This window comes from Vespula pensylvanica, chromosome 23 (assembly GCF_014466175.1).
Source record: "Vespula pensylvanica isolate Volc-1 chromosome 23, ASM1446617v1, whole genome shotgun sequence".
In the NCBI taxonomy this organism is placed as follows: Eukaryota; Metazoa; Arthropoda; class Insecta; order Hymenoptera; family Vespidae; genus Vespula; species Vespula pensylvanica.
Genome location: NC_057707.1, coordinates 2539886 through 2561668, shown reverse-complemented (window position 1 = coordinate 2561668; position 21783 = coordinate 2539886). Strand labels below are relative to the sequence as shown.

Genomic DNA, 21783 nt, shown 5'->3' with positions numbered 1-21783 from the left:
AACGGCGATTTGCACGTCACAGGTGCATCGCGACGTCTGACGTTCCCGCCTCCATTGGCGTCGACTCTACGTCACCTTGACAACCGCGAATAACAAATCAGAAAACGCTTGCGCTTTAGCGCCCTCTTTAACGTCACATTTTACCGCGAATTTTCATTTCATTCTCGACAAATTCAATCGTTTTTGTTTCCTTATCTTTCTATTTTTTCATTCTTCGATCATCATTGTTTTATTAATCACTTGCTTGGTTTTTGTTTCTTTTTGTTTTTCTCATCGTGCGATCGAATTAAAAAAGTGAAGAAAGATCGATTCTTATTTCGCGCGGTTTTTTTTCAACTTCGTAATTCATTTTTCTTTTTTTTTTTTTTTTTATCGCTACCTGTACGTGCATAATCATATTATTTTTAGTTGGAATCAGTTTAAGAATTCTATCAATCTTTTTCTTTTTATATATACATATTTTTTAATTTAAATAATATTGTTTATAAGTTAATAAAATATGTATACTCTTGATAAACTCTTGATGGTAAAACAGTTTTGATATTAAAGTTCATCGTTATCATCGTAGAGGCGTTCAAGATCATGGTGACTAGCAAACATTGAAACTCATGATTCAGTGTGCGCAGATCACTTCTGTGGTCTGATTAACCATAGAATTTGTAAGGAATATCAAGATCGTAAGATTTTTTTCTTGAGATTAAAAAAAAAATTAGTTAAGACAAGATGCCAGAAAGTACGAAAGTCGAGGCTAAGCCATCTAAGGATCTTAAAAATGAGAAGGAGGATGAAAAGAGTGAATTAGTGAGTAAATGATATTAACGGAAAAGTAGTTTTCTATAACTATAGTTAATTGATGGCGATGTGATAAATTATATTTTTTTTCCTAGACCGAAGAGGATAAGCTCTTACAAGAGGAATTAACTTATTTGGTAGAAGTATTACAAGATCCCAGTCAAAAATTACATCAATTTGCGTTGGAATTATTAAGAACACAGATACGTGCATCTACAACGTCTATGACAAGCGTACCAAAGCCTCTTAAATTTATGAGACCTCATTACGATACCATGAAGAAAATTTATGATAAAATGGCTAATCCCAAATTAAAAGAATTATGTTCAGATATTATTTCCGTTTTGGCTATGACCATGGGAGAAGGAAGAGAATGTTTAAAATACAGACTCACGGGATCAGCTTTGTCTATAGGAGAATGGGGACACGAATATGTTAGACACTTGTCGGGCGAATTAGCCGGCGAATGGGATGAAATTGCTGGAGCTGATGCGGAAACTATGAGTGAAAAATTAATTGCTTTGGTACATGAAATTGTACCTTATAATATGGCACACAATGCGGAAACCGAAGCTTGCGATTTGCTAATGGAAATTGAAAGGCTGGATTTATTGGAGCAATATGTAGATGAAAGTGCATATCAAAGAGTTTGTCTTTACCTTACTAGTTGTATACCTTATGTCGCAGATCCTGAAAATAGTACTCTGCTTCAAACGGCTGCAAAATTGTATAGAAAATTTGGCCAATATCCTCAAGCAGTTAGGCTTGCAATGCAGCTTAATAATTTACCGCTTGTTGAAGACATTTTCACCAAATGTACAGATCTGTAAGTAGAAAAAAATATATTAAACAATGGCGAATATAAAGTATCTATTTCATATCGTATCTTACGTATCTTTTCAGATCTGTCCAAAGACAATTAGCTTTCATGTTGGGCCGCCAACAGATTTTCTTAGATCTTAATGAATCCACCGTAGAATACGACGACTTAGTAGAAATAATGTCCAATTCGCAATTGAATAATCACTTCCTTAACTTGGCACGTGAACTAGATATAACAGAACCCAAGACACCGGAGGACGTATACAAATCACATTTGGAAAATTGTCGGCCGCCATTCGGAGGTGGACAAGTAGATTCTGCAAGACAAAATCTAGCTGCAAGCTTTGTCAATGGTTTTGTAAATGCTGCATTTGGACAAGACAAATTATTAATCGAAGATGGAAATAAGTGGTTATACAAAAATAAAGAGCATGGAATGCTCAGCGCGACTGCGTCTCTGGGTTTGATTTTATTATGGGATGTTGATGGCGGATTAACGCCGATCGACAAATACCTTTACTCTTCGGAAGATTATATTAAATCTGGAGCACTTTTGGCCTGTGGTATCGTAAATTGTGGCGTAAGAAACGAATGTGATCCTGCTTTGGCTCTTCTTTCTGATTACGTTTTACACAGCAGTAACACGATGAGAATCGGTGCGATTGTAGGTCTTGGATTAGCTTATGCTGGTTCTAACAGGGAAACAGTATTATGTTTGCTTACACCTGTTCTCAGCGATCCAAAATCGAGTTGGGAAGTCATAGGCGTAGCTGGCCTTGCTTTAGGAATGGTTGCAGTTGGATCTTGTAACGCTTACGTTACAACTACGATAATGCATACGTTAATGGAAAAATCAGAAAGTGATCTTAAAGACACTTATGCACGTTTCTTACCTCTAGGATTAGGATTATGTTTCTTAGGGAAACAAGAAGCTGCGGAAACAATAATTGCAGCATTAGAGGTTGTACCGGAACCATTTAGATCGATGTCTACAACACTCGTTGAAGTATGTGCGTACGCAGGAACAGGAAATGTCCTAAAAATACAACATCTCCTACATATATGTTCCGAACATTATGAGCCAGCAAATGAGAAAGAAGATAAAAATGATCGCAAAGATAAGGATAAAAAGGAAGAAAAAAAAGAAGAAAAAGAAAAAGATCTTAGCTCCCGACAAGCAATTGCTGTTCTTGGAATCGCATTGATTGCAATGGGAGAAGAAATAGGAGCAGAAATGGCATATAGAACATTCGGCCACTTATTGAGATATTGTGAGCCGGTCATTCGAAGATCTGTACCACTTGCTTTAGGGCTTATATCTGTTTCTAATCCAAAATTAAATATATTAGATACGTTATCTAAATTTTCACACGACAGCGATCCAGAAGTAGCACACAATGCAATATTCGCAATGGGATTAGTTGGAGCTGGGACAAATAATGCAAGATTAGCAGCTATGTTGAGACAATTAGCATTGTTCCATTCGAAAGATCCAAATAATTTATTTATGGTCCGTATATCGCAAGGTTTAACGCATCTTGGAAAGGGGACTTTAACATTATCTCCATATCATAGCGATAGACAATTATTAAGTCCTGTTGCATTAGCAGGTCTCCTTGCTACGTTGATTGGTTTCCTTGATGTCAAAAACAGTGAGTTTTTCCATTGCTTATAGCAATATAGCATCAATTAAAATTAATATATTTTTTTTATTTTAATTACTTGTATATATTCATTGCAGTTATTCTTGGGAGATCGCATTATCTCTTATATACATTGGCAGCTGCAATGCAACCAAGGATGCTTGTTACATTTGATGAAGTTTTAAATCCTTTAGCTGTACCGGTACGAGTAGGACTCGCGGTCGATGTCGTAGGTCAAGCAGGTAAACCTAAAACAATAACCGGTTTTCAAACACATACGACTCCTGTACTATTAGCATATGGCGAAAGAGCTGAACTTGCTACTGAAGAATATATACCATTAACTCCTATTATGGAAGGATTTGTTATATTAAGAAAAAATCCAGATTTTGTACCCTAGATTTATTATTATATATTTCATCCTCCGAATGTACCTCTTATTGTATTTTTTTCTAAAACAAGATATTATAAGGAATAAAAGCAATGAAAATGTCATGTCATTTATGAATCCTTAAAATGTAAAAGCTGTAAAATTAAAAGATATAATTTAGATTATGTAAGAGATAGATTAGAGTGTTAGTTAAGATATATGGTGTCAGATGGCGCAACAGTTCTCAAAACAATAAAAGCTAATGATACATAACCTACAAATCGTTGCTTCTAAAAATTATTACCATTTTACCGATTATTATAATAGTGCGTTATATATTAATACTTTCTTTACGTCATTAAAATATTCACAATTATAATAGAAATAATTTTATTGATATATTTTTTATCGGACATGAAATATTCTTAATAAAGTAAGAAAAATTCTGACGTGCGATAGTCTGTCCGTTAACGTAACCTACCAAAGATTTATAAATATTTTGATTGTTTGATTACTAATAATTACATGTGAATAACATTCCTATTATTGTTATTTTATTTCCAACAATATGAGTAATAAAAAAGAAAAGGAAGAAGAGAAGCCAATAGTTGCTAAAACAGCTGTGGATTTGCAAAGATTAAAATTAATGAAGTTGATGAAAAATCCAGTAAGTATATAATTATATATAATAATATATATTTTTATGATTTCTAATAATTTATTTTTTTATTGGTAAGGATAAACCTATTGTATTACCAGAACGACCTAAACCTAAAAATACACCAACAGTACCAGAATTTGTTCGAAATGTAATGGGTAGTAGTGCTGGTGCCGGCAGCGGAGAATTTCATGTATACAGACATTTGCGTCGTAAAGAATATGCGAGACAAAAGTTTATCCAAGAGAAAGGTCATAAGGTAAATATTTCATTAATTATTATCAATTAGATTTGTTCATAATACTTATTCAGGATTTACTTTTTTTATCCTTTAAAAATTTTAATAATTTTTAATGTAAATTGTAGGAACTTTTGGACGCTCAATATCATGAGAAATTAGAACAAAATAGAAAACTGGCGGAGGAAGCAACTGCAAAGAAACGAGCCAAGAGATTAAAAAGGAAACAAAAGATGAAAGGGAAGAAAAAAATGAAAAGTACAAACGTTGAAAACAACAATAAAGAAAATAGCGATACTCTACACAGCGAGACAGAGGACAGTGATTCGGCAGAAGAAACTAATGAAACTGAAGTACAGTCTGATGTTAGTTGCGATAAAGAGACTATAAAAAACACAATTCATACAGAGACAGAACAATTAAAACAAGTAAAAAATAATAAAGATGAGTCTGATATTACATGTAAGGATGCTATAAATGATACAACTTCTACAGAAGTAGAACAAGATCAAAAAAATAATACAACTAATGTATCAAATGAATCCATGAAAAAAGAGACAAAGGAAGATAAATAAGATAAAAATATATATTATGTATTCAAATGATATAATATATATGAAACAAAGTAAAGCATAATAAGAAAGAAAAAGCATGCTCAAAATGTAGAATCTACATGAACTTCTTATTTCCAAGAAATTATTACTGAACGCCACTTTTCCCTTTTATATATATTAATACAAATAAATAATGCATTTTGTAGTGGTTTAGTTTGATTATAAATTAAATTACAGAACGAATGATCGTTTAATAGTATATTAATTATTAAATATAAATGCATCAATTCTTTCTATACTTTATAATCACATTATACTTAAACTATCTAAATTATCATAATGACTTGTTCTATCAAATAAATTTGCTAAGATATTAGCAATTCGTTGCTCTTGCGATGATTTGGCAGTTTTAACACATTTTTCTAAATGTGCTTTAGCTTCTATTAAATTTCCAACTTTTTCTGGCAATATGTTTTCCTAAAATTATAAATAAAAATATTGTATATTGTATATTGTATATACTGTGTATTATAACATGTCTGTAAATTATTATCACGTGTAAAATAAATATGTTACATTTTTTTATATACAATTACGATTGGTACAATTAATTTCTATACCTAGAAAAATATTAATTCTTACATTACCTGAAACTTTTTAATATAATTAGAAATATTTTCGATATGATCACCAATCTCTACCCAAACATTTTGTAATTCCGATACTTTCGTATGAGCTGCTAAATGACTGAGTGTAAGGCACAACTATAAGAATAGAAATAATTGATTTATGATAACATTGTTCGTATTAAATAAAAATAAAATATAATATCACGATCACCTGTTGGACAAGCGTATCACGATGAGAATATTCGACGTAACTTGGCACATGTTGACAATTTTCGAAAGCTAAAACTATACTTTTCCATAAAGTTGGAGTGTATTTACCATACGATTTACACGAATATAATGCCCATGCTGCATTTGTGCGAACCTTAAAATTAGGACTATGACATATTAAATTGCACAATGCTGGAAAGACTTGTTCCTGTAGAAATAAATGTTGATATAAAAAATTATATATCAGCATGATTGATGTAGTTTATTATTAATATTAAATTTATTATATACGTACTTGCCAAGATGATGGCAAAACATCATCCGGATTATGGGACAAAACTAATCCTAATGCTCTACAAGCATTCCATCTTACCTAAAAAATCATTCTTATATTGTATTTAAAATTCATGAAAGATCTTTTGAAATTTTCTTTCTAAAGAATTGTATACTTTATAAAAAGGAAGCTTTTTATATATTTACTTTCATATCATTTCCTAATACAGCACAATTAATTAAAGCATCCAATCCTGAAGACGTATCTTTCAATATTTCTCTATCTGGACATAAATACAATATACTTCCCAAAGCTCTAACAGCATTACACTTTACTTTATCATTATCTTTAGCAGCTCTAACACTTGTTTGATACAGTTTTGGTAATAAAATGTCGAACGGAATAGGCTCCATATCTTCATTACATCTTTAAAAAAAAGGTCATTAAATTATAAAACATCTTAATAATAATAATAATTAAGGTGAGGAGACTCACGTTCGCCTAGAAAGACAATCACATAAATTTGCTAATGCCCATGTTGCTTTTATGCGTACCCCAAGATTTTGATCATCTAAACCAAAGCAAACTATATCTGCTAAATCCATTAAAAAACCTGTGTCTTCTTCTAATGGAGGAAGTGTTATTAACATTCCTAATGCTCTTAAACCTGCTGCTCTTACAGCACTTTCATCATCGTGGATACTACCTATTAATATCGTTTTAAGTAACACATTTTGTTGACGCTAAAAAAATATTATAACATATAAGTATTAAATAAAAGTTTAGATAAAATTTTTAAATAAGTAGATATTATATACCGTTAACTGAGTGAACATATTTGAACTAATGGTGCCTAAACAATCACAAGCAGCCTCCCTTAATATAGTTTGTTCGTGTTGAGCGAGTAACGTCATAGGTTCGAATACAATATTCCAAAATAATAAAGAATTATGACTTGAATCAGTATTTGCTAGACAACCTGCTATTATCTCAAGTGCTCTACAAGAATGTAATATAATTTGTGTTTCAGAATCTGCTAATACAGAAATTAAAGTACTGGTAACTCTCTCCAAATAAGGAAATACAAGATCTCTAGTGTTAAATGCTAATGAGCCAATTAGTTTTAAAGATTGAAGTTGGACTGGAGTACTCGTACACTAAAATCACATAGATAATTATTTATCTAATACAACCACACAGAACAATATTAATTTTTTATATAATATTTTGTTTGTTATAGTACCTTGTTTGATACATTATTCAAGCATACTTGAAGTAAAGAACTGATGCCTTTGTCTTTAGAAAGATTATCTAGATTATCACTTTCAATTTTACTATCATTCAAATCTTCAATATCTATTTCTTCTTCTTGAGTTGTTATGTCATTGATCGAACTTGTATTTGCTTCTGGTGGGTCAGAGTTAACGTTCGATTGTTTCGCGAGAATCTCGAATATTTCTGGAGTAATAGGATCGTTCCAAACTAATCCTTCGAAAACTAAGAACGTCGCAACCTTTACAGTAGGATCTACAATTGAGTATTAATTAATAATTAAATATATATAAATTTAAATATAAAAATATATATATATTTAATACACATACCTTTGTGTTGTATATGTGATCTACAATTTCTAATTAATTTTGTTGCAAGTCCAGGTTTCAATTTAGCATATGGTGTACCTTGAATAAGTGCTGCTATGCATTTTAATAAATGAGTCAAAACAGCTGCATTCTTTTCAGTATTTAAAACTAAGGATAATGTAAAATGCAATTCTTTTACCATTAGATAAACTGTACCAAAGAAAGTTATAAACGATGTTGGCTGAACATCTTCAGCATGTATTAAAAAAGGTCTAGCACCAATTAATAATTCAGTAAGTGCACTTAAGACATTTTGTCGCACTTTTGTATTAGGTTCTTTTAAAATACTCCTAGCTAATACTCTAGCATCGTTTCGCGAACCAGTCGCAACTATTTGAGGCCAATAACCAAAAATTTCTCGAGCTTGAGTATTTTCTATGAGCGCTTGCAATAAATGTACAGCTTCGAGTCTAACTTTAGAATCCGCCAGAACAGAATCATTTGTTTCAGTATCTGATATTTCAGATTCGCTAGAGTATTTATAAATCCTTTTATTTTCTGGACTAATGATACGTTTATCTTCTGGCGTAGATTTTTTAGACATTTGCTTCTTGGATTTTGATTTGGGTACTTTCTGATTCTTGCATTTTGGTACAACATGTGGTCGTTCTGGAAGATTCATTGCTGCTGGACGGAGAAGTTGTGGTTGTATAGGTAAATAATCTTTAATTCCATAAAATAAGAAAGCCTGTACTACTCCTAAAATTTCACCTATGAGATCTGATGAAACTGGTATCAATTTATCTATTATTGCGGTACGTAAAATTCTTAAACATAAACATAGAATCTGAAAATAAAAATTCAGTATAAAAATCTGTATCTTTAAAAGAGTACTTCTAACATTTGTTACAATATCAATTACTTTACTATAATATTGTATATTATGATTTGAACATGGTAACAATGACACTGTATTCAAAACAACGTCCTTAATTATACATATATATTCTTGTGATATATATGTATTACTTTTCTTATTTATCAAAATTCCTTCTAAGCAACATATTGCTTGTAAATTTAAATCTGTCCATTCTTCATTTTGAGGTATTAAGTACTTATTCAATAAACCTTTATCTCCAAGTAAAGATTGAAGATACTAAAGAAAAAAGACATAAAAAAATATTACTGAAATATACTTACAAAGAAACAAATCATTTTTATAACAGTTCAAGAATACTAACTTGATTAATATTATCAAAATTGCCGGTAACTAAGACACTTTTTAAAGCAAGAAGAATAGAAATCCAAGCGAAAGGTTGAGAAAATTTTAAAACGTCTAAAATCCATCGTGTACAAGCAGCAAACGTTCTTCCTTGGAATACAAGATCGTTTTGTATTACATTAGCTAGGAATAGACAAGTATTTTTAACTAGAAGTGTTTCGGTAGGTGGTACAATAGCACAGAGTTGATTTATCAATAATAACACAGCCTATAAATAACAATGATAATAAATATAATCAACATAGAGTATTAGTTACATAATACGATAAATTTATATTCGATTAACTTACATCATTATTAGTTATACTAATGTGTCTGTAATCAATATCATTAAGATCATTGAGACATGAATTTATCAATCTTTTATCACTTAGTTTCGTATGTGTCAGTGATAATATTCTTTCAATCAAATTTACGAATTTGATATTCGCGCTTTCGATAGAACTACTCACGTGCATTGAAGCCATGTCTGCATGGCTATAATTTTAATTATTTACACAGCCATTTTTATAGGTTATATATCTTATGTACATTATTACAAATTTTTAACAGTAACGAACATAAAACTGCGCGTGATTACTATGACTGGCGCTGTTCTTCGAACGTCATTCCACGGATCTTCTCTCTTCATTGTATTCTGTGATCCACCTATGCAACTGCTGTAAACGTGCGTGTTATCTCCATTCATTTCTCTTTACTAAAAGCTAAGGTTGTTTTCAACATTTCTTTTATTACAAGCTCGATACGTCTTAAAGCCTTATTTTTTATAAATAAATTAGAGGTTAAGAAATAACCTTCCAAAGCTATGAGCAAAGGTTTATTGCACGATTTAAAATCGATAGATTCACAAACGATAATCTGCATAGTCGCCATCTGTTGGCAATAAAGGATACTATATAAAAAATATTGGATATTCTAGGAGAAGAAGCATCTCCCTTTCTGATACAATTGGATGCTCAAGCATATTAATCGCAAGAACTGACAAAATGAAGATGGCGGACGGACCTACAATCTTGAGAAGAAATAGACCCGGAACTAAAGCTAAGGTCGATATTATTATCAATTATTTTTAACATTATGTCGTCTATATTCGATACAAATACAACTTTGTCATTTGTTTGATCAGGATGAACGAACATTATTGATATACCGGCATCTCCTTTCTTAAGCATATTTCAAGGAATATTTATAAACAAATAATAAAAATAATAAATATTCTATGAGATTAATCTAATGATGAATGACATTCTTTTCAGATAAGATTTTAGAATTTTTTGTCCTTCTCATTGAGTTATTAACAATTATAGTAAATTATATGTTAATCAATGTTTGTTATTAAAGTTTTGAGAATATTTTTATTATTAATCATTGATCCTTCATTTTTCTTAAAAAAAATTATTATTTTATTGTATTAATTACCAACAAATATTACAGGATTTTAGCATGTGGCCGGATGAAGTATTTGAAGAAATGGATAGTACATTAGCCGTACAACAATATATACAACAGACAATCAGGAGAGAACCATCAAATATAGAATTGATACTTAACATGCCAGATGCTCAAGATGAAGGAGTTTGGAAATACGAACATTTGAGACAATTTTGTATGGAACTTAATGGACTAGCAGTTAGATTGCAAGAAGAATGTCATCCTGAAACATGTAATCAAATGACAGCTACAGAACAGTGGATATTTTTATGCGCTGCACATAAGACTCCTAAAGAATGTCCTGCTATTGATTATACCAGACATACACTGGATGGAGCAGCTTGTTTATTGAACAGTAATAAATATTTTCCAAGCAGGTATATAATTTATTATTGTATTTACAAGCATTAATTAAATTATCAATTTTGTTTACAATATATTTGATTGTGGTTATTATATTATTTCAGAGTGAGCATCAAAGAATCTTCAGTAGCAAAGCTTGGATCTGTATGTCGTAGAGTATATAGAATATTTTCTCATGCGTATTTCCATCACAGAACGATATTCGACGAATTTGAAAATAAAACATTTCTTTGTCGAAGGTTTACAGCATTTGTAACTAAATATAATTTGATGTCAAAAGATAATTTGATAGTACCTATAATGGAAGAAGATGGTGCAACTGAAAGTGATGCATAAAATTTTTACAATATAATAGTATTATAAAAAAAAAACAAATCATCAGATTTAGAGAGATCTGATGGGAATCTGGTTTCATTATCAGAATACATTTTCCAAAATATTTGTAAATGTGAATGTATTCTGATAAAGATCGATAAAGCTCTGCTCTTAGAAAATATTTTATACCTATGAGTATATATAGCATCAAACGAGAGTGAATAGAAAATGATATTGATGACTTTTTGAGGAACAAAGAAATAAAAATATGCAAGAAATTTTTTCATGCTTCATAATTAGCTATAATACAATAAGTTGATGTTTAATTATGTAAGACTTATAAATCTTTGATAATATATTAAGAGCTCAATGACATATTTCATTTGGTATGAATGGTGTACTGATTGCAATTCCGAAACTTAAAAAAAAACATGTTTTGAAATATTTCTATAATGTTTTATAGACATAACAATGAAAAAGAGTGAATTTAATATTTCTTATACATGTTTATAATTAATAATGTATCTGTATCAAAATCAGTACTCAGCTCTAAGATAAAAGCAAAAAAGTTAAAGAATGTTTCTTTTTGGTAGCATTTATATGTATATCTGTAATTAATTACAATATGTTATAATATAATTATAATAAATGCAATAATGTGAGAACTCAAGAATCTTGCTACTGAAAATATAGTTCCAATGGAGATCAATTTTAGAAAAATAAAAAATGATTCACAGTTAATAATAGTAGATCCTTACTTTAAATTTTACGTTCGCAAAATACATTGTTCCTCTAACTTTGGATTGTTATAATATTGACGCTGAAAATTTATGTATTCTTTTGATAATCTTATACGAATTTTACTCTCTTAATACTAATATAATTTTATTTTTCTTAAACGATAATCTATTCAACAGTAATAATGCAAAAGACTATCCTAATTCAGAACCTACGCAAAGAAAATTTGGATAATTGACGAGTTATTCATAATTCTATCCAGATCTTATGCATAATACTATCTTAAAAGAACTGGGACTAATTCTTCAAGAAAACGAAGATGAAAAATCAATCGGAATTGTATTATAACAATTATTATTTGTATATATATAGTTTTCGTATGTTATTACGCCTGTAATATGCTTCAGTTATGCATACCACGTTTATATATATATTTCTTCTTTTCAATTGTTTAAACATATTTACATTTTAATACATATAAATAATAATTTGTATTGTTTTTCAAAAGAAAAGAAGATATTTATGTTCAATAGATAAAAGAAATAATAAGTCTATTCAATGATCTTACTAGATAGGTACAAACTTATATGTATTTTTTGTGATAACATTTTAATGTTATTAAAAAATATTTCTAGTTTATTGTATTATAATACGAAGCAATATATCTAACAGGAAATTATTCCATATCACTGCCAATTTCCCCATCAATTTAATAATTAACCAAGCAAATGAAAACTCTGTTATTAATCTTGTTAATACAATCTTAATTGCACCATTTGTACCTCTACTGTTATGTTGTACACTATTTCTTATTATTATTTAGTTATAAAAAAAATAAATCTATCAGTATATAATTTCCACACTGTAAATGTAATAAGTTACATGAATCAAAGCATATTTATACTTTGTTACAGAGTAATGCAAGCAGATAATTTTTGATATTATATATGTATATTCTGTAAGTAGAAAAAAAAAGAAATTCGAGAATGATGCTTAAATAATGGAGGATAGTAGAAACGTAGAGATATAAAAATAGAGTATTTCATGTGACCAATCTCTATGTATTAATATAAAATAAACTTTGTACCTTGAAACAATCAATGCATTTTTATTTATATCATATTTATTCATTATTTTTGATCATTTTTATTCGCTTTTTTATTTTTCTTTGAAGGTGTTAACGTTAGTTGATTCTTTTTTAGTCTTTTTCGTCCAGTTATTAATTCCATAGCAGCAAATTTCTCTGCATCAATATTAGTTATACCTTTACTATTACTACTACTGCTGCTGCTACTACTACTACTACTATTACTATTACTATTGTTATTGCTATTACTATTATTTTTATTTAATTTCGTTTGACTGGTATCATTTTGAAAGTTGAATTGTCCGGGGTCATCTGGAGCTTGATAACTTTAACAAACATATTTTATGTAAATATCTAAGGAAAACATGATTTCGAATCTATCATAATATCTTACCCAGATACTGTAATGTCTTTAGCCTCTTTTGATAATAAAATATGAATCTCTGGTACACGGCGAATTTCTTCTTTTACATTTTTACTCGTATTTTCTGAATTTTTTGATCTAAAACGAATTTATCATATATTTACAAAAAGAAGGTTATAGGATCAAATCTGAGTATAACTTACTTACACAATATAACGTAATCTTGTAACTTGATGTAATCCTTTATATATAGTTTTAAAAAGTTCACTACAGGAAATTACTTTACCGACAGCTTCTCCAACACCAGTCCAAACAATACAATCGTGATTCGAAAATTCCTTTATTGCGTATCCCAAGACATTTCTAATTTTTGTACCACCTTTAACCTATAAAACTGACGTGAATAAACAATATTCGATTGACTTAATCGTACTATTATACGATCGAAAAAATGATAGCAAGCAAAAAAACTTACGCGCATTAAAAGAAATTCTTTTGACAAATCTTCGAATGGAATACCTGGAACTTCAGATTCGTTTTTATCTCTTTCCAATGTCATCATTGTTAAATTCTTTCGTTTCACTCTCCCCATCTGTAAACAATATGACTGAATGGAATTATAGGAAAAAAACTGTTCCTTTAGAAATATTTTTCTATTTCTACGATATATCGATTTCGCTCGTACATCATAATTTGTATTCGTAGTAGGAACTGTACTACGTGAGTCGTGTTGATAACTGAATTCTAATCAAAATTATTTCACGAAACAAATTTTCTAATTTTCTTATAATTCTTTTTTATTTAATATTGGAATAATGTTGAGAATTATTGATTGACAAATATTCGAAGTATTTGGGACAAGAGGTTAGCGTCTTGAAATACGTGCCTTAACCTTTATGTCCCACTCTCCCTCTATCTTTCTCCCTTTATCTCTCTTTCTGTCACTGGGTCATAGGTCCATAGTATTGTTCGTTCGACGTGCCAATACCGAAGAGCCATTTATGGAACTCGGAACGGTTTTATATGAACGAAAGTATTCCGAAAACATTTTTCATTTTGAAATAATTAAACAGATACGATCAAATGTTGAAAATAAATTATTTAGAGTATCTGCAAAAATTGACTTTTATCGATCTCGAAAGACCGAGAATTTTTCGATTACAATCAATCTTACTTGTATGAATTAATTTGAAACAATTAATATAAATTACATTAATTAATAGAAAAATTATTTATATACGTATATTATATATAAAGTATATGAAATAACAAAGTAATATAAATAATAAAATACAATAATTATTTCTAACGATAAAAATTTAATAACGATAACGATGTATGCTAGAATCAAATTATCGATTTTGATCGATATTTCGAGAGATCGAAAATTACATAGATCGATCTCATTTTAAATTTGAATTAATTAATAAAGTAAATGATACACGAATATATTTAACATATAAAGTAATATATATCTTTAGTAAAAAATATTGATCAACGATATAATAATATATAAAATCAATTAATAAATTATACGTATATAATAGTATTATTAGTATAACATCTATATGTACACGTATAACATAATATAACAATATATAAAATACAATATAAAAATATAAATAAAATTTTAACTAACAAATATATAATAAGATTTAATTATTCGAACTCTAAAGCGGAAAATGAAAAAACCATTTAAACGATAAAAAAAGAAATAGAGAGAGAGAGGGGGGGGAGGGAGGGAGGGAGTGAAGAGATGATGGTGGAAGTCTTTCCTATCAATATTTTCCAATCAGCATTCTATCGCACGGTACGATTTCGATGGCGGTTACGTAGAAGGGAATAAGATCAGTTAGAGGGGTGTAGAAAAGGTCCATTGAGAGAGTTGTAGGTGTAAGGGTTGAACGCGTAGGTGTATACCTATATGTTCTTGGTATGCGGCATAGTCGGCATAGCGTCGCGACGCTTCGACGGCATATTGCATTATTAAACACCCCTCTAGGCGCCTCTATCCTGCATTCCATTATTATGAAAGGTTTTTATTTCTAAAGGGTGACATTTTAAGTCAGAAAAAAGGGGACCGTCCCTCGTATACCTTACATCTTTTTTTCAAGTTCGTTGCACTAATTCATTCATTTGATCAATTTCAATATTATCATAATTATTGGATATAATTTTTGAACCAATTTATACAAATAATTATTATATCGATCAACAATAATATTAATAATTAATGATCCATTAATATGACATCACATTTTTACCAAAATATTTGTACGAAGACATTAGTACGAAAGAGATTCTAATTGATTAATTTGAAATCTAAATTAATAATAAAACAAATTATTAATATAATATATTAAACTGTATAACGTAAAACGATCTGAAAAACAGAAGCATTTAATTATTAATTAATTATTTGTAATTATAAAATATGGAAACGTTTGAAGAATCGTACTTCTGTAATTAGATCAGTAATGATCTATGGAAAGATTGAAAATGAACATATTTGATCATGGAAATTTCTTATTCCTCTGAAAGCTAAGGAAAGCTAAGATAGGTCAATGAGAGTTTTAATTGCTTTTTCTCTGTACAGCACCGTCCCCCACTTTTGCTTTCCTACATTCCTTATTCTATTATTATTATATTTTCTATTCGAATATCAGAAGAAGATATCTTCTGGCGTTGACATCTTTTTAACCATGTCTCTACCACGTTTTCCTTTCTTCCATTCGTTTAAATGTACTTCGCGAGAAGCAAGCAATTTATTCCAAGTGGCCTTCTTTTTCTTCTTCTTCTTCTTCTTCTTCTTCTTCGGGTATTCGACGATTTTCCCTTACATTTAGCATTGAAGGAGAAGCCAAGAAAAATATTTTCTGCCCGATTTTCTCTTCTCTCCATATTATTACTATTATTATTATAATTATTATTTTTTTTACTTGGATAATTATAATCAGATAGAAATATTAATTAATCCAGATAAGATGTAAATCGAAGAAAATCTAAAGATATCGTCCTTCTACGAACGATTTGATTTCTCATTTATTTTCGTAAAGAAAACGGATTGAAATTTCAGTTTCCTATTAAAGGAAATTACAACTGTTCTTGAGAGACAACGAAATTAGAGGTAGTGATAACGTTGGGTATGTAAAACGATGAAGAACATACGAATTGGAAGCATTCTAAAACGATTCGAAACTATTGTGGCAGAAAATATACTATTCTGTAAGTTAATTTTTATATAACTTCCTTTCTTTGTGATAATCATTTTGATCCTTAATAAACGATAAATAAAAATTATGAATAAACAATGAATTAGTTATAGAATAAATAATATTATAAAATTTAAAGGTACTCGTGTTATCATACATTATTATTAGGAATAATTATTATTACTTCAACAATTTTCATTTTTCACAATAATTAATAATATTTCAAGAGCTTTTTTTAAATATCACAGTAAATATTCATATTCGTATAAGAGTTTTATATCTTTAATAATTATTCTTAAGAATGATTATTAAAAATATAAATCATTATATCATTTTTACATTACTATATCATCTTATTATAACATAATCAATAATTATCATTATTTTAACAACATGACATGATAATAAATAAAATGATTTTTCAATTCTGGTACACATTCCTTGATAATTAACCGAATGGAAATGATTCTATTCTACAAACGACAAAAAGATCGGCGATTATATAAAAAAATTTACGATGAAGTTCATTGAAAGAAAGTCCTTCGCGATTGCGCAGGACTCTCGCGGTAGATAACGAGAAATGTTCGCACCCCCTCACGCTTATATATACGACCAAGATGATCGGCGAAAGTTCGTATTGTTCGATCGTTCCTCGTTTCACCATAAACTCTCATATTTCTCTATATGCTCCTATCTATCTATTTATCTACAAAGTTCTGTGCCATCTTCTTCTATGCAACAAATAGAACTATCAATCTTAAGTTAAATTTCAAAGTAATTTTCAAAATTCTATAATCCACTGAGTGATTTAAAATCGAAGTGATCTATATTAATCACATGTGTGTTTGTGTTTATTCGTGTCTGTGCGTTAAGACAATGTATCCTTCAACATCAAAATTTGTTTAAAAAGAAGTGATACATTCAACAAACAAACAAAAATCTCACGAAACATTTTCTCGATTATTATCATAAATTTTCTTTTTTTGAAATTAATCAAAAAATTCTTTCAAAATGGATATTGAAGAATTTCGAATTCGTGGAAAAGAAATGGTGGAATATATATGCGAATTTATGAGTAATATTCATAATCGAAGAGTAACACCAGATGTTGGTCCTGGATACTTGAGACCATTGTTACCTTCTGAAGCACCCCAACAACCTGAAGCATGGGAAGATATAATGAAAGATGTTGAATCCAAAATCATGCCAGGAGTGAGTGTGCTATATCTTCATTAATTCATTAATTAAAAAAGAAAAAACTTTGTTAAGAAAATTAATAAAAATAGAAACATTATTTATATCTATGTGTGTGTTATAGATCACACACTGGCAACATCCAAGATTTCATGCATATTTCCCAGCTGGAAATTCTTTCCCATCGATTCTTGGTGATATGCTTTCTGATGCGATTGGGTGTATCGGTTTTTCTTGGGTCAGTCATTATCAATCAATCAATAAAATTCTTAATTCTAAAAAATATAAATCAAATTTCACATTATTAAATCGATAAGAAGACGAAAATGAATTTCCTGTTAATAATCTATAGCTGCAGGGTAGAATGATCGATCGATCGTAGTTGTCAGAAGAAGGAAATTATTATTTGCTATAGTATGATGGTTCTTATATATATATATATAGTATACTTTGTGATTTGATATGTCAGATATTAGATGATGAAGAATGTTTTCTAAATTTTTTCAATTTTAGTTATGTACATATATGTATAACTAAGTAAAAAAATAATTTCTTCCTAGAAATTAAAAAATATTATAAAATACAAAGAAGTCTATTATTCTTAATAATAATATTATAATCATTCTGAGAAATAATATTATCATTAATTATTATATATTATTAGTTAATTAACTCGGTTTATTTATATTATCTTATGATAATCCTTAAATTAATAATAATTATTTTCGGTAATAAAACAATAATTCTTATATTATATAAGAATTATTATGCATTTTATATTATTAATTAATTAATTAATTAACAACTATAATTGTATTTATTATTTAATGAAAATTTTTGAAGTAATAATGATTAGTCATAATAATATTATTCTTAAAAATTATTATAAATTCCTAAAAACTGTTCAAGACAGTAATAATAATTTTTATGTAATAAAAATATTACAATAATTATATACATATATATATATATCCCGATTTGTTTTAGGCTGCCAGTCCAGCTTGCACAGAATTAGAAACAATAGTTTGTGATTGGTTTGGTAAGTATTAGTTGATATCATCATACAATAAATTTCATATATAATAATCTTATATTCAAATTTAAGGTAAGGCCATTGGTTTGCCAAAAGATTTTCTATGCTTTAATGAGAATAGCAAAGGTGGAGGTGTCATACAGGTAAAGCTATGTTTACATGTAAACTATGTTATAAAAACATCTATACTGCATTAATATATAAAAATATTTAAAAAAATGAATATAAAATCTTAAGGGTTCTGCATCGGAATGTATTTTGGTATGCATGTTAGCTGCAAGAGCTCAAGCTATTGCTAGATTAAAGGAATCATCAGCTCATACACATTTGGATGAAACTGCACTATTAGGAAAATTAATGGCTTACTGTAGTCGAGAAAGTCATAGTTCTGTTGAAAAAGATGCTATGATTTCCTTTGTTAAATTAAGAATCCTAGAACCTGATGAAAAAAGTGTACTTCGTGGCGAAACATTAAGACAGGTATTTTATAATAATGATATCAAGTATAATTTATTATTTATATAAAAAAATTATACTCACGTTTGTTCCTTATAATAATATTCACTAAAAATATTTCAGGCTATTGAAGCTGACACAGCAGAAGGTTTTGTACCCTTTTTTGTTTCTACAACCCTTGGCACTACTGCTTGTTGTTCCTTTGATAATTTAAAGGAAATTGGACCGATCTGCAAAAAATATCCTGGAGTAAGTAATTTATTCATTATACATTTTTATATTCATTTACATTAATAAATCCATGTTTGAAGATATTAATAATTAAAATAATTGCCTCATATTGTTTTACTTAAATAATTGTTTTATACAATTATCTAATTAATAAATATTTGTTTATAGATTTGGTTACATGTAGATGCAGCATATGCAGGGAATGCTTTTATCTGTCCAGAATTAAAATATTTAATGGCTGGCATTGAATATGCAGATTCATTTAACACAAACACAAATAAATTCTTATTAACAAACTTTGATTGTTCTTGTCTTTGGGTAAAAGACAGATTCAAATTAACAAGTGCTTTAGTTGTTGATCCACTTTATCTTCAGCATACACATGCTGATACTGCAATAGATTACAGGTTACCTAGTAGATTTGATTTTGCAATATTCTTTTAGATCTAATTATTATTTTCATAATAATTCATTTTTAGACATTGGAGTATACCATTAAGTAGACGATTTCGTTCATTAAAATTATGGTTTGTTATGAGAAATTATGGAATATCAGGATTACAATCATATATTCGCAATCATTGCCAACTTGCAAAGAGATTCGAAGCTTTGGTGAGGAAAGATTCAAGATTTGAAATCTGCAATGATGTTGTGGTAAAGAATATTTTTCATCATTGACATATCTTTCCTAAACTAAAGGAAATTGCTCTAAGTTAGTTTTAATCTAATTTTTAACAGTTAGGTCTGGTGTGTTTCCGAGCAAAAGGTTCCGACAAACTTAATCAAAAACTTCTAAGTACTATTAATGATTCAGGAAAAATTCACATGGTACCAGCTCGTGTAAATCAACGTTATACGATTCGTTTTGCTCTTGCTGCACCAAATGCATCTGCTCATGATGTTGGTAAGTTAAAAAATCAAGAATTGATTAACAAATTTGGATTAAACTGTAAATAATTTCTAAGCAAAATCTTAATATTTGGAATGAAGTTACTCGAGGAAGATCTACAATTTTTCCAAAGATATGCAGAGTCCTTTTTTCAAGCTATTTCTAAGCAAGCTATAAAACAAAAAAGATAAAATAAATAATTTTTTATTATAGATATAGCTTGGTCCATTATAACAGACTACTTGGCAGAGTTACTAGAATCTAAGGTACAAAATTTAAATGAAATGAATGATTAAATAATTACATAATCTTGACCTTGAAATGATTTCAATCAAATCTTGTAGGACGTGATGGACGAATTAGCTGATATTCGTGAGAAGAAAAGGAAAGCTACACTGGAACAAAGACGATCTTTTTTTGTTCGTATGGTATCCGATCCTGCTATACAACCTGGCTTCACCAAAACACCAAACAGAACTGGACCAAAGCTTGATACTCAAGCAACGATTGGCGGTATTGGAACGAACTCAAACACTGGAACGTAAATATAAACATATTATCTAAACATTCTTAATGATATATGTTTTTCCAAAGTTATATAATAATATTATTTTTATACGATCTTAGACATTCATGGATATCTTGGCCATTAGCATACTTGATGAATTCAAGAGATGGAACTGATACAAATGAATTATCATTAAGGTATAAAATAATAATAATGCGTGATAATAATAAATGTTAATTAATTCTAATGAATTTTTTTCGAATCTTTCAGATTTCGACATTTGGATACAATGGTAAGATTAAAAACAAGTGGTGCTGGAAGTAGACGTGGTAGTAGTAATGGATGTAGTCCAGAACCATCACCAACAGCTTCACCATCTCGTGGAAGATCACCAAATGGTAGAACGTAATAATTAGAAGTATAATGATTAGAAAATCCTGTAAAAATAATCTCTTTTAAGATTCTCTGTATTTCGAAATATAAATAATGACTATATTGAAGAGGAAAATAGTTCAATTATTGTTAAATTTCTCTTTGAATATCAATACTACCCATAATACAAAATGTAAGAATTATTTCTCAATGGTTTAATTAAAAAAGGAATTCTGATATCTACAATTAACTAATTCAATCATTTTTTTCTCTTGAAAAATAAAATAACATTATTGATTCATTGATATGTTCTCTTTTCTATTGGCTATTCCATCCTATGCTAAACAGACGTAATTTATTAGCATTTTATGAAGTTTCCAAGAGCAAACGGACTTTGATGATAGATTTTCATCATTGAAAAATAAATATCCATAGTTTAATTTCTTTTACATGTTGTTAATAAATCGTTCAATCGACTTTCGTATGTAAAGAAAGACTGTAGAATAATTGAAGGTATAGAAATACGATTTCATTT

The 21783-nt window shown here is 29.0% G+C and overlaps 6 protein-coding genes across 10 annotated transcripts; 4 read left to right on the top strand and 2 right to left on the bottom strand.

Moving 5' to 3' along the window:
* Nucleotides 1–603: 603 nt before the first annotated feature.
* LOC122636661 (26S proteasome non-ATPase regulatory subunit 2) lies at nt 604–3750 on the top strand. The gene is made up of 4 exons (XM_043828144.1): nt 604–801; nt 888–1618; nt 1696–3266; nt 3356–3750. Exons 1-4 carry the CDS (start codon nt 724–726, stop codon nt 3655–3657), a joined length of 2682 nt encoding a protein of 893 aa, XP_043684079.1. The 5' UTR covers nt 604–723; the 3' UTR covers nt 3658–3750.
* Nucleotides 3751–3901: 151 nt separating this feature from the next.
* Nucleotides 3902–5116, top strand: LOC122636682 (PRKR-interacting protein 1 homolog). The gene is made up of 3 exons (XM_043828200.1): nt 3902–4294; nt 4365–4544; nt 4652–5116. Exons 1-3 carry the CDS (start codon nt 4196–4198, stop codon nt 5096–5098), a joined length of 726 nt encoding a protein of 241 aa, XP_043684135.1. The 5' UTR covers nt 3902–4195; the 3' UTR covers nt 5099–5116.
* A 152-nt stretch (nt 5117–5268) lies between these two features.
* On the bottom strand, nt 5269–9522 carry LOC122636658 (HEAT repeat-containing protein 6). The gene is made up of 12 exons (XM_043828141.1): nt 9346–9522; nt 9015–9263; nt 8696–8929; nt 7795–8620; nt 7434–7717; nt 7009–7347; nt 6686–6933; nt 6397–6616; nt 6212–6289; nt 5918–6124; nt 5725–5841; nt 5269–5554 (listed from the first exon to the last, which is right to left on the bottom strand). The coding sequence occupies exons 1-12, from the start codon at nt 9520–9522 to the stop codon at nt 5384–5386; spliced, it is 3150 nt and encodes a 1049-aa protein (XP_043684076.1). The 3' UTR covers nt 5269–5383.
* A 79-nt stretch (nt 9523–9601) lies between these two features.
* Nucleotides 9602–12999, top strand: LOC122636685 (MOB kinase activator-like 4). The gene is made up of 4 exons (XM_043828206.1): nt 9602–9722; nt 9975–10101; nt 10490–10863; nt 10954–12999. The coding sequence occupies exons 2-4, from the start codon at nt 10042–10044 to the stop codon at nt 11183–11185; spliced, it is 666 nt and encodes a 221-aa protein (XP_043684141.1). The 5' UTR covers nt 9602–9722; nt 9975–10041; the 3' UTR covers nt 11186–12999.
* Nucleotides 11967–19471, bottom strand: LOC122636684 (ribonuclease P protein subunit p25-like protein). Of its 4 annotated transcripts, none has more exons than XM_043828201.1 (5): nt 19333–19471; nt 13829–13945; nt 13561–13739; nt 13384–13491; nt 11967–13315 (listed from the first exon to the last, which is right to left on the bottom strand). In XM_043828201.1, the coding sequence occupies exons 2-5, from the start codon at nt 13943–13945 to the stop codon at nt 13033–13035; spliced, it is 687 nt and encodes a 228-aa protein (XP_043684136.1). In that variant the 5' UTR covers nt 19333–19471; the 3' UTR covers nt 11967–13032. The 4 variants fall into 4 exon arrangements, with proteins under 4 accessions (XP_043684136.1, XP_043684139.1, XP_043684137.1 ...); XM_043828204.1 differs by lacking the exon at nt 19333–19471 and adding an exon at nt 15274–15555; XM_043828202.1 differs by lacking the exon at nt 19333–19471 and adding an exon at nt 14240–14497.
* On the top strand, nt 17577–21384 carry LOC122636668 (aromatic-L-amino-acid decarboxylase-like). 2 transcript variants are annotated; one of them, XM_043828171.1, is made up of 13 exons: nt 17577–17777; nt 17884–17997; nt 18747–18798; nt 18865–18935; nt 19030–19272; nt 19372–19497; nt 19648–19886; nt 19959–20133; nt 20218–20383; nt 20582–20634; nt 20713–20909; nt 20996–21073; nt 21147–21384. In XM_043828171.1, the coding sequence occupies exons 1-13, from the start codon at nt 17577–17579 to the stop codon at nt 21283–21285; spliced, it is 1854 nt and encodes a 617-aa protein (XP_043684106.1). In that variant the 3' UTR covers nt 21286–21384. The 2 variants fall into 2 exon arrangements, with proteins under 2 accessions (XP_043684106.1, XP_043684107.1); XM_043828172.1 differs by lacking the exon at nt 17884–17997 and having other exon boundaries at nt 17587–17777.
* Nucleotides 21385–21783: the final 399 nt, after the last annotated feature.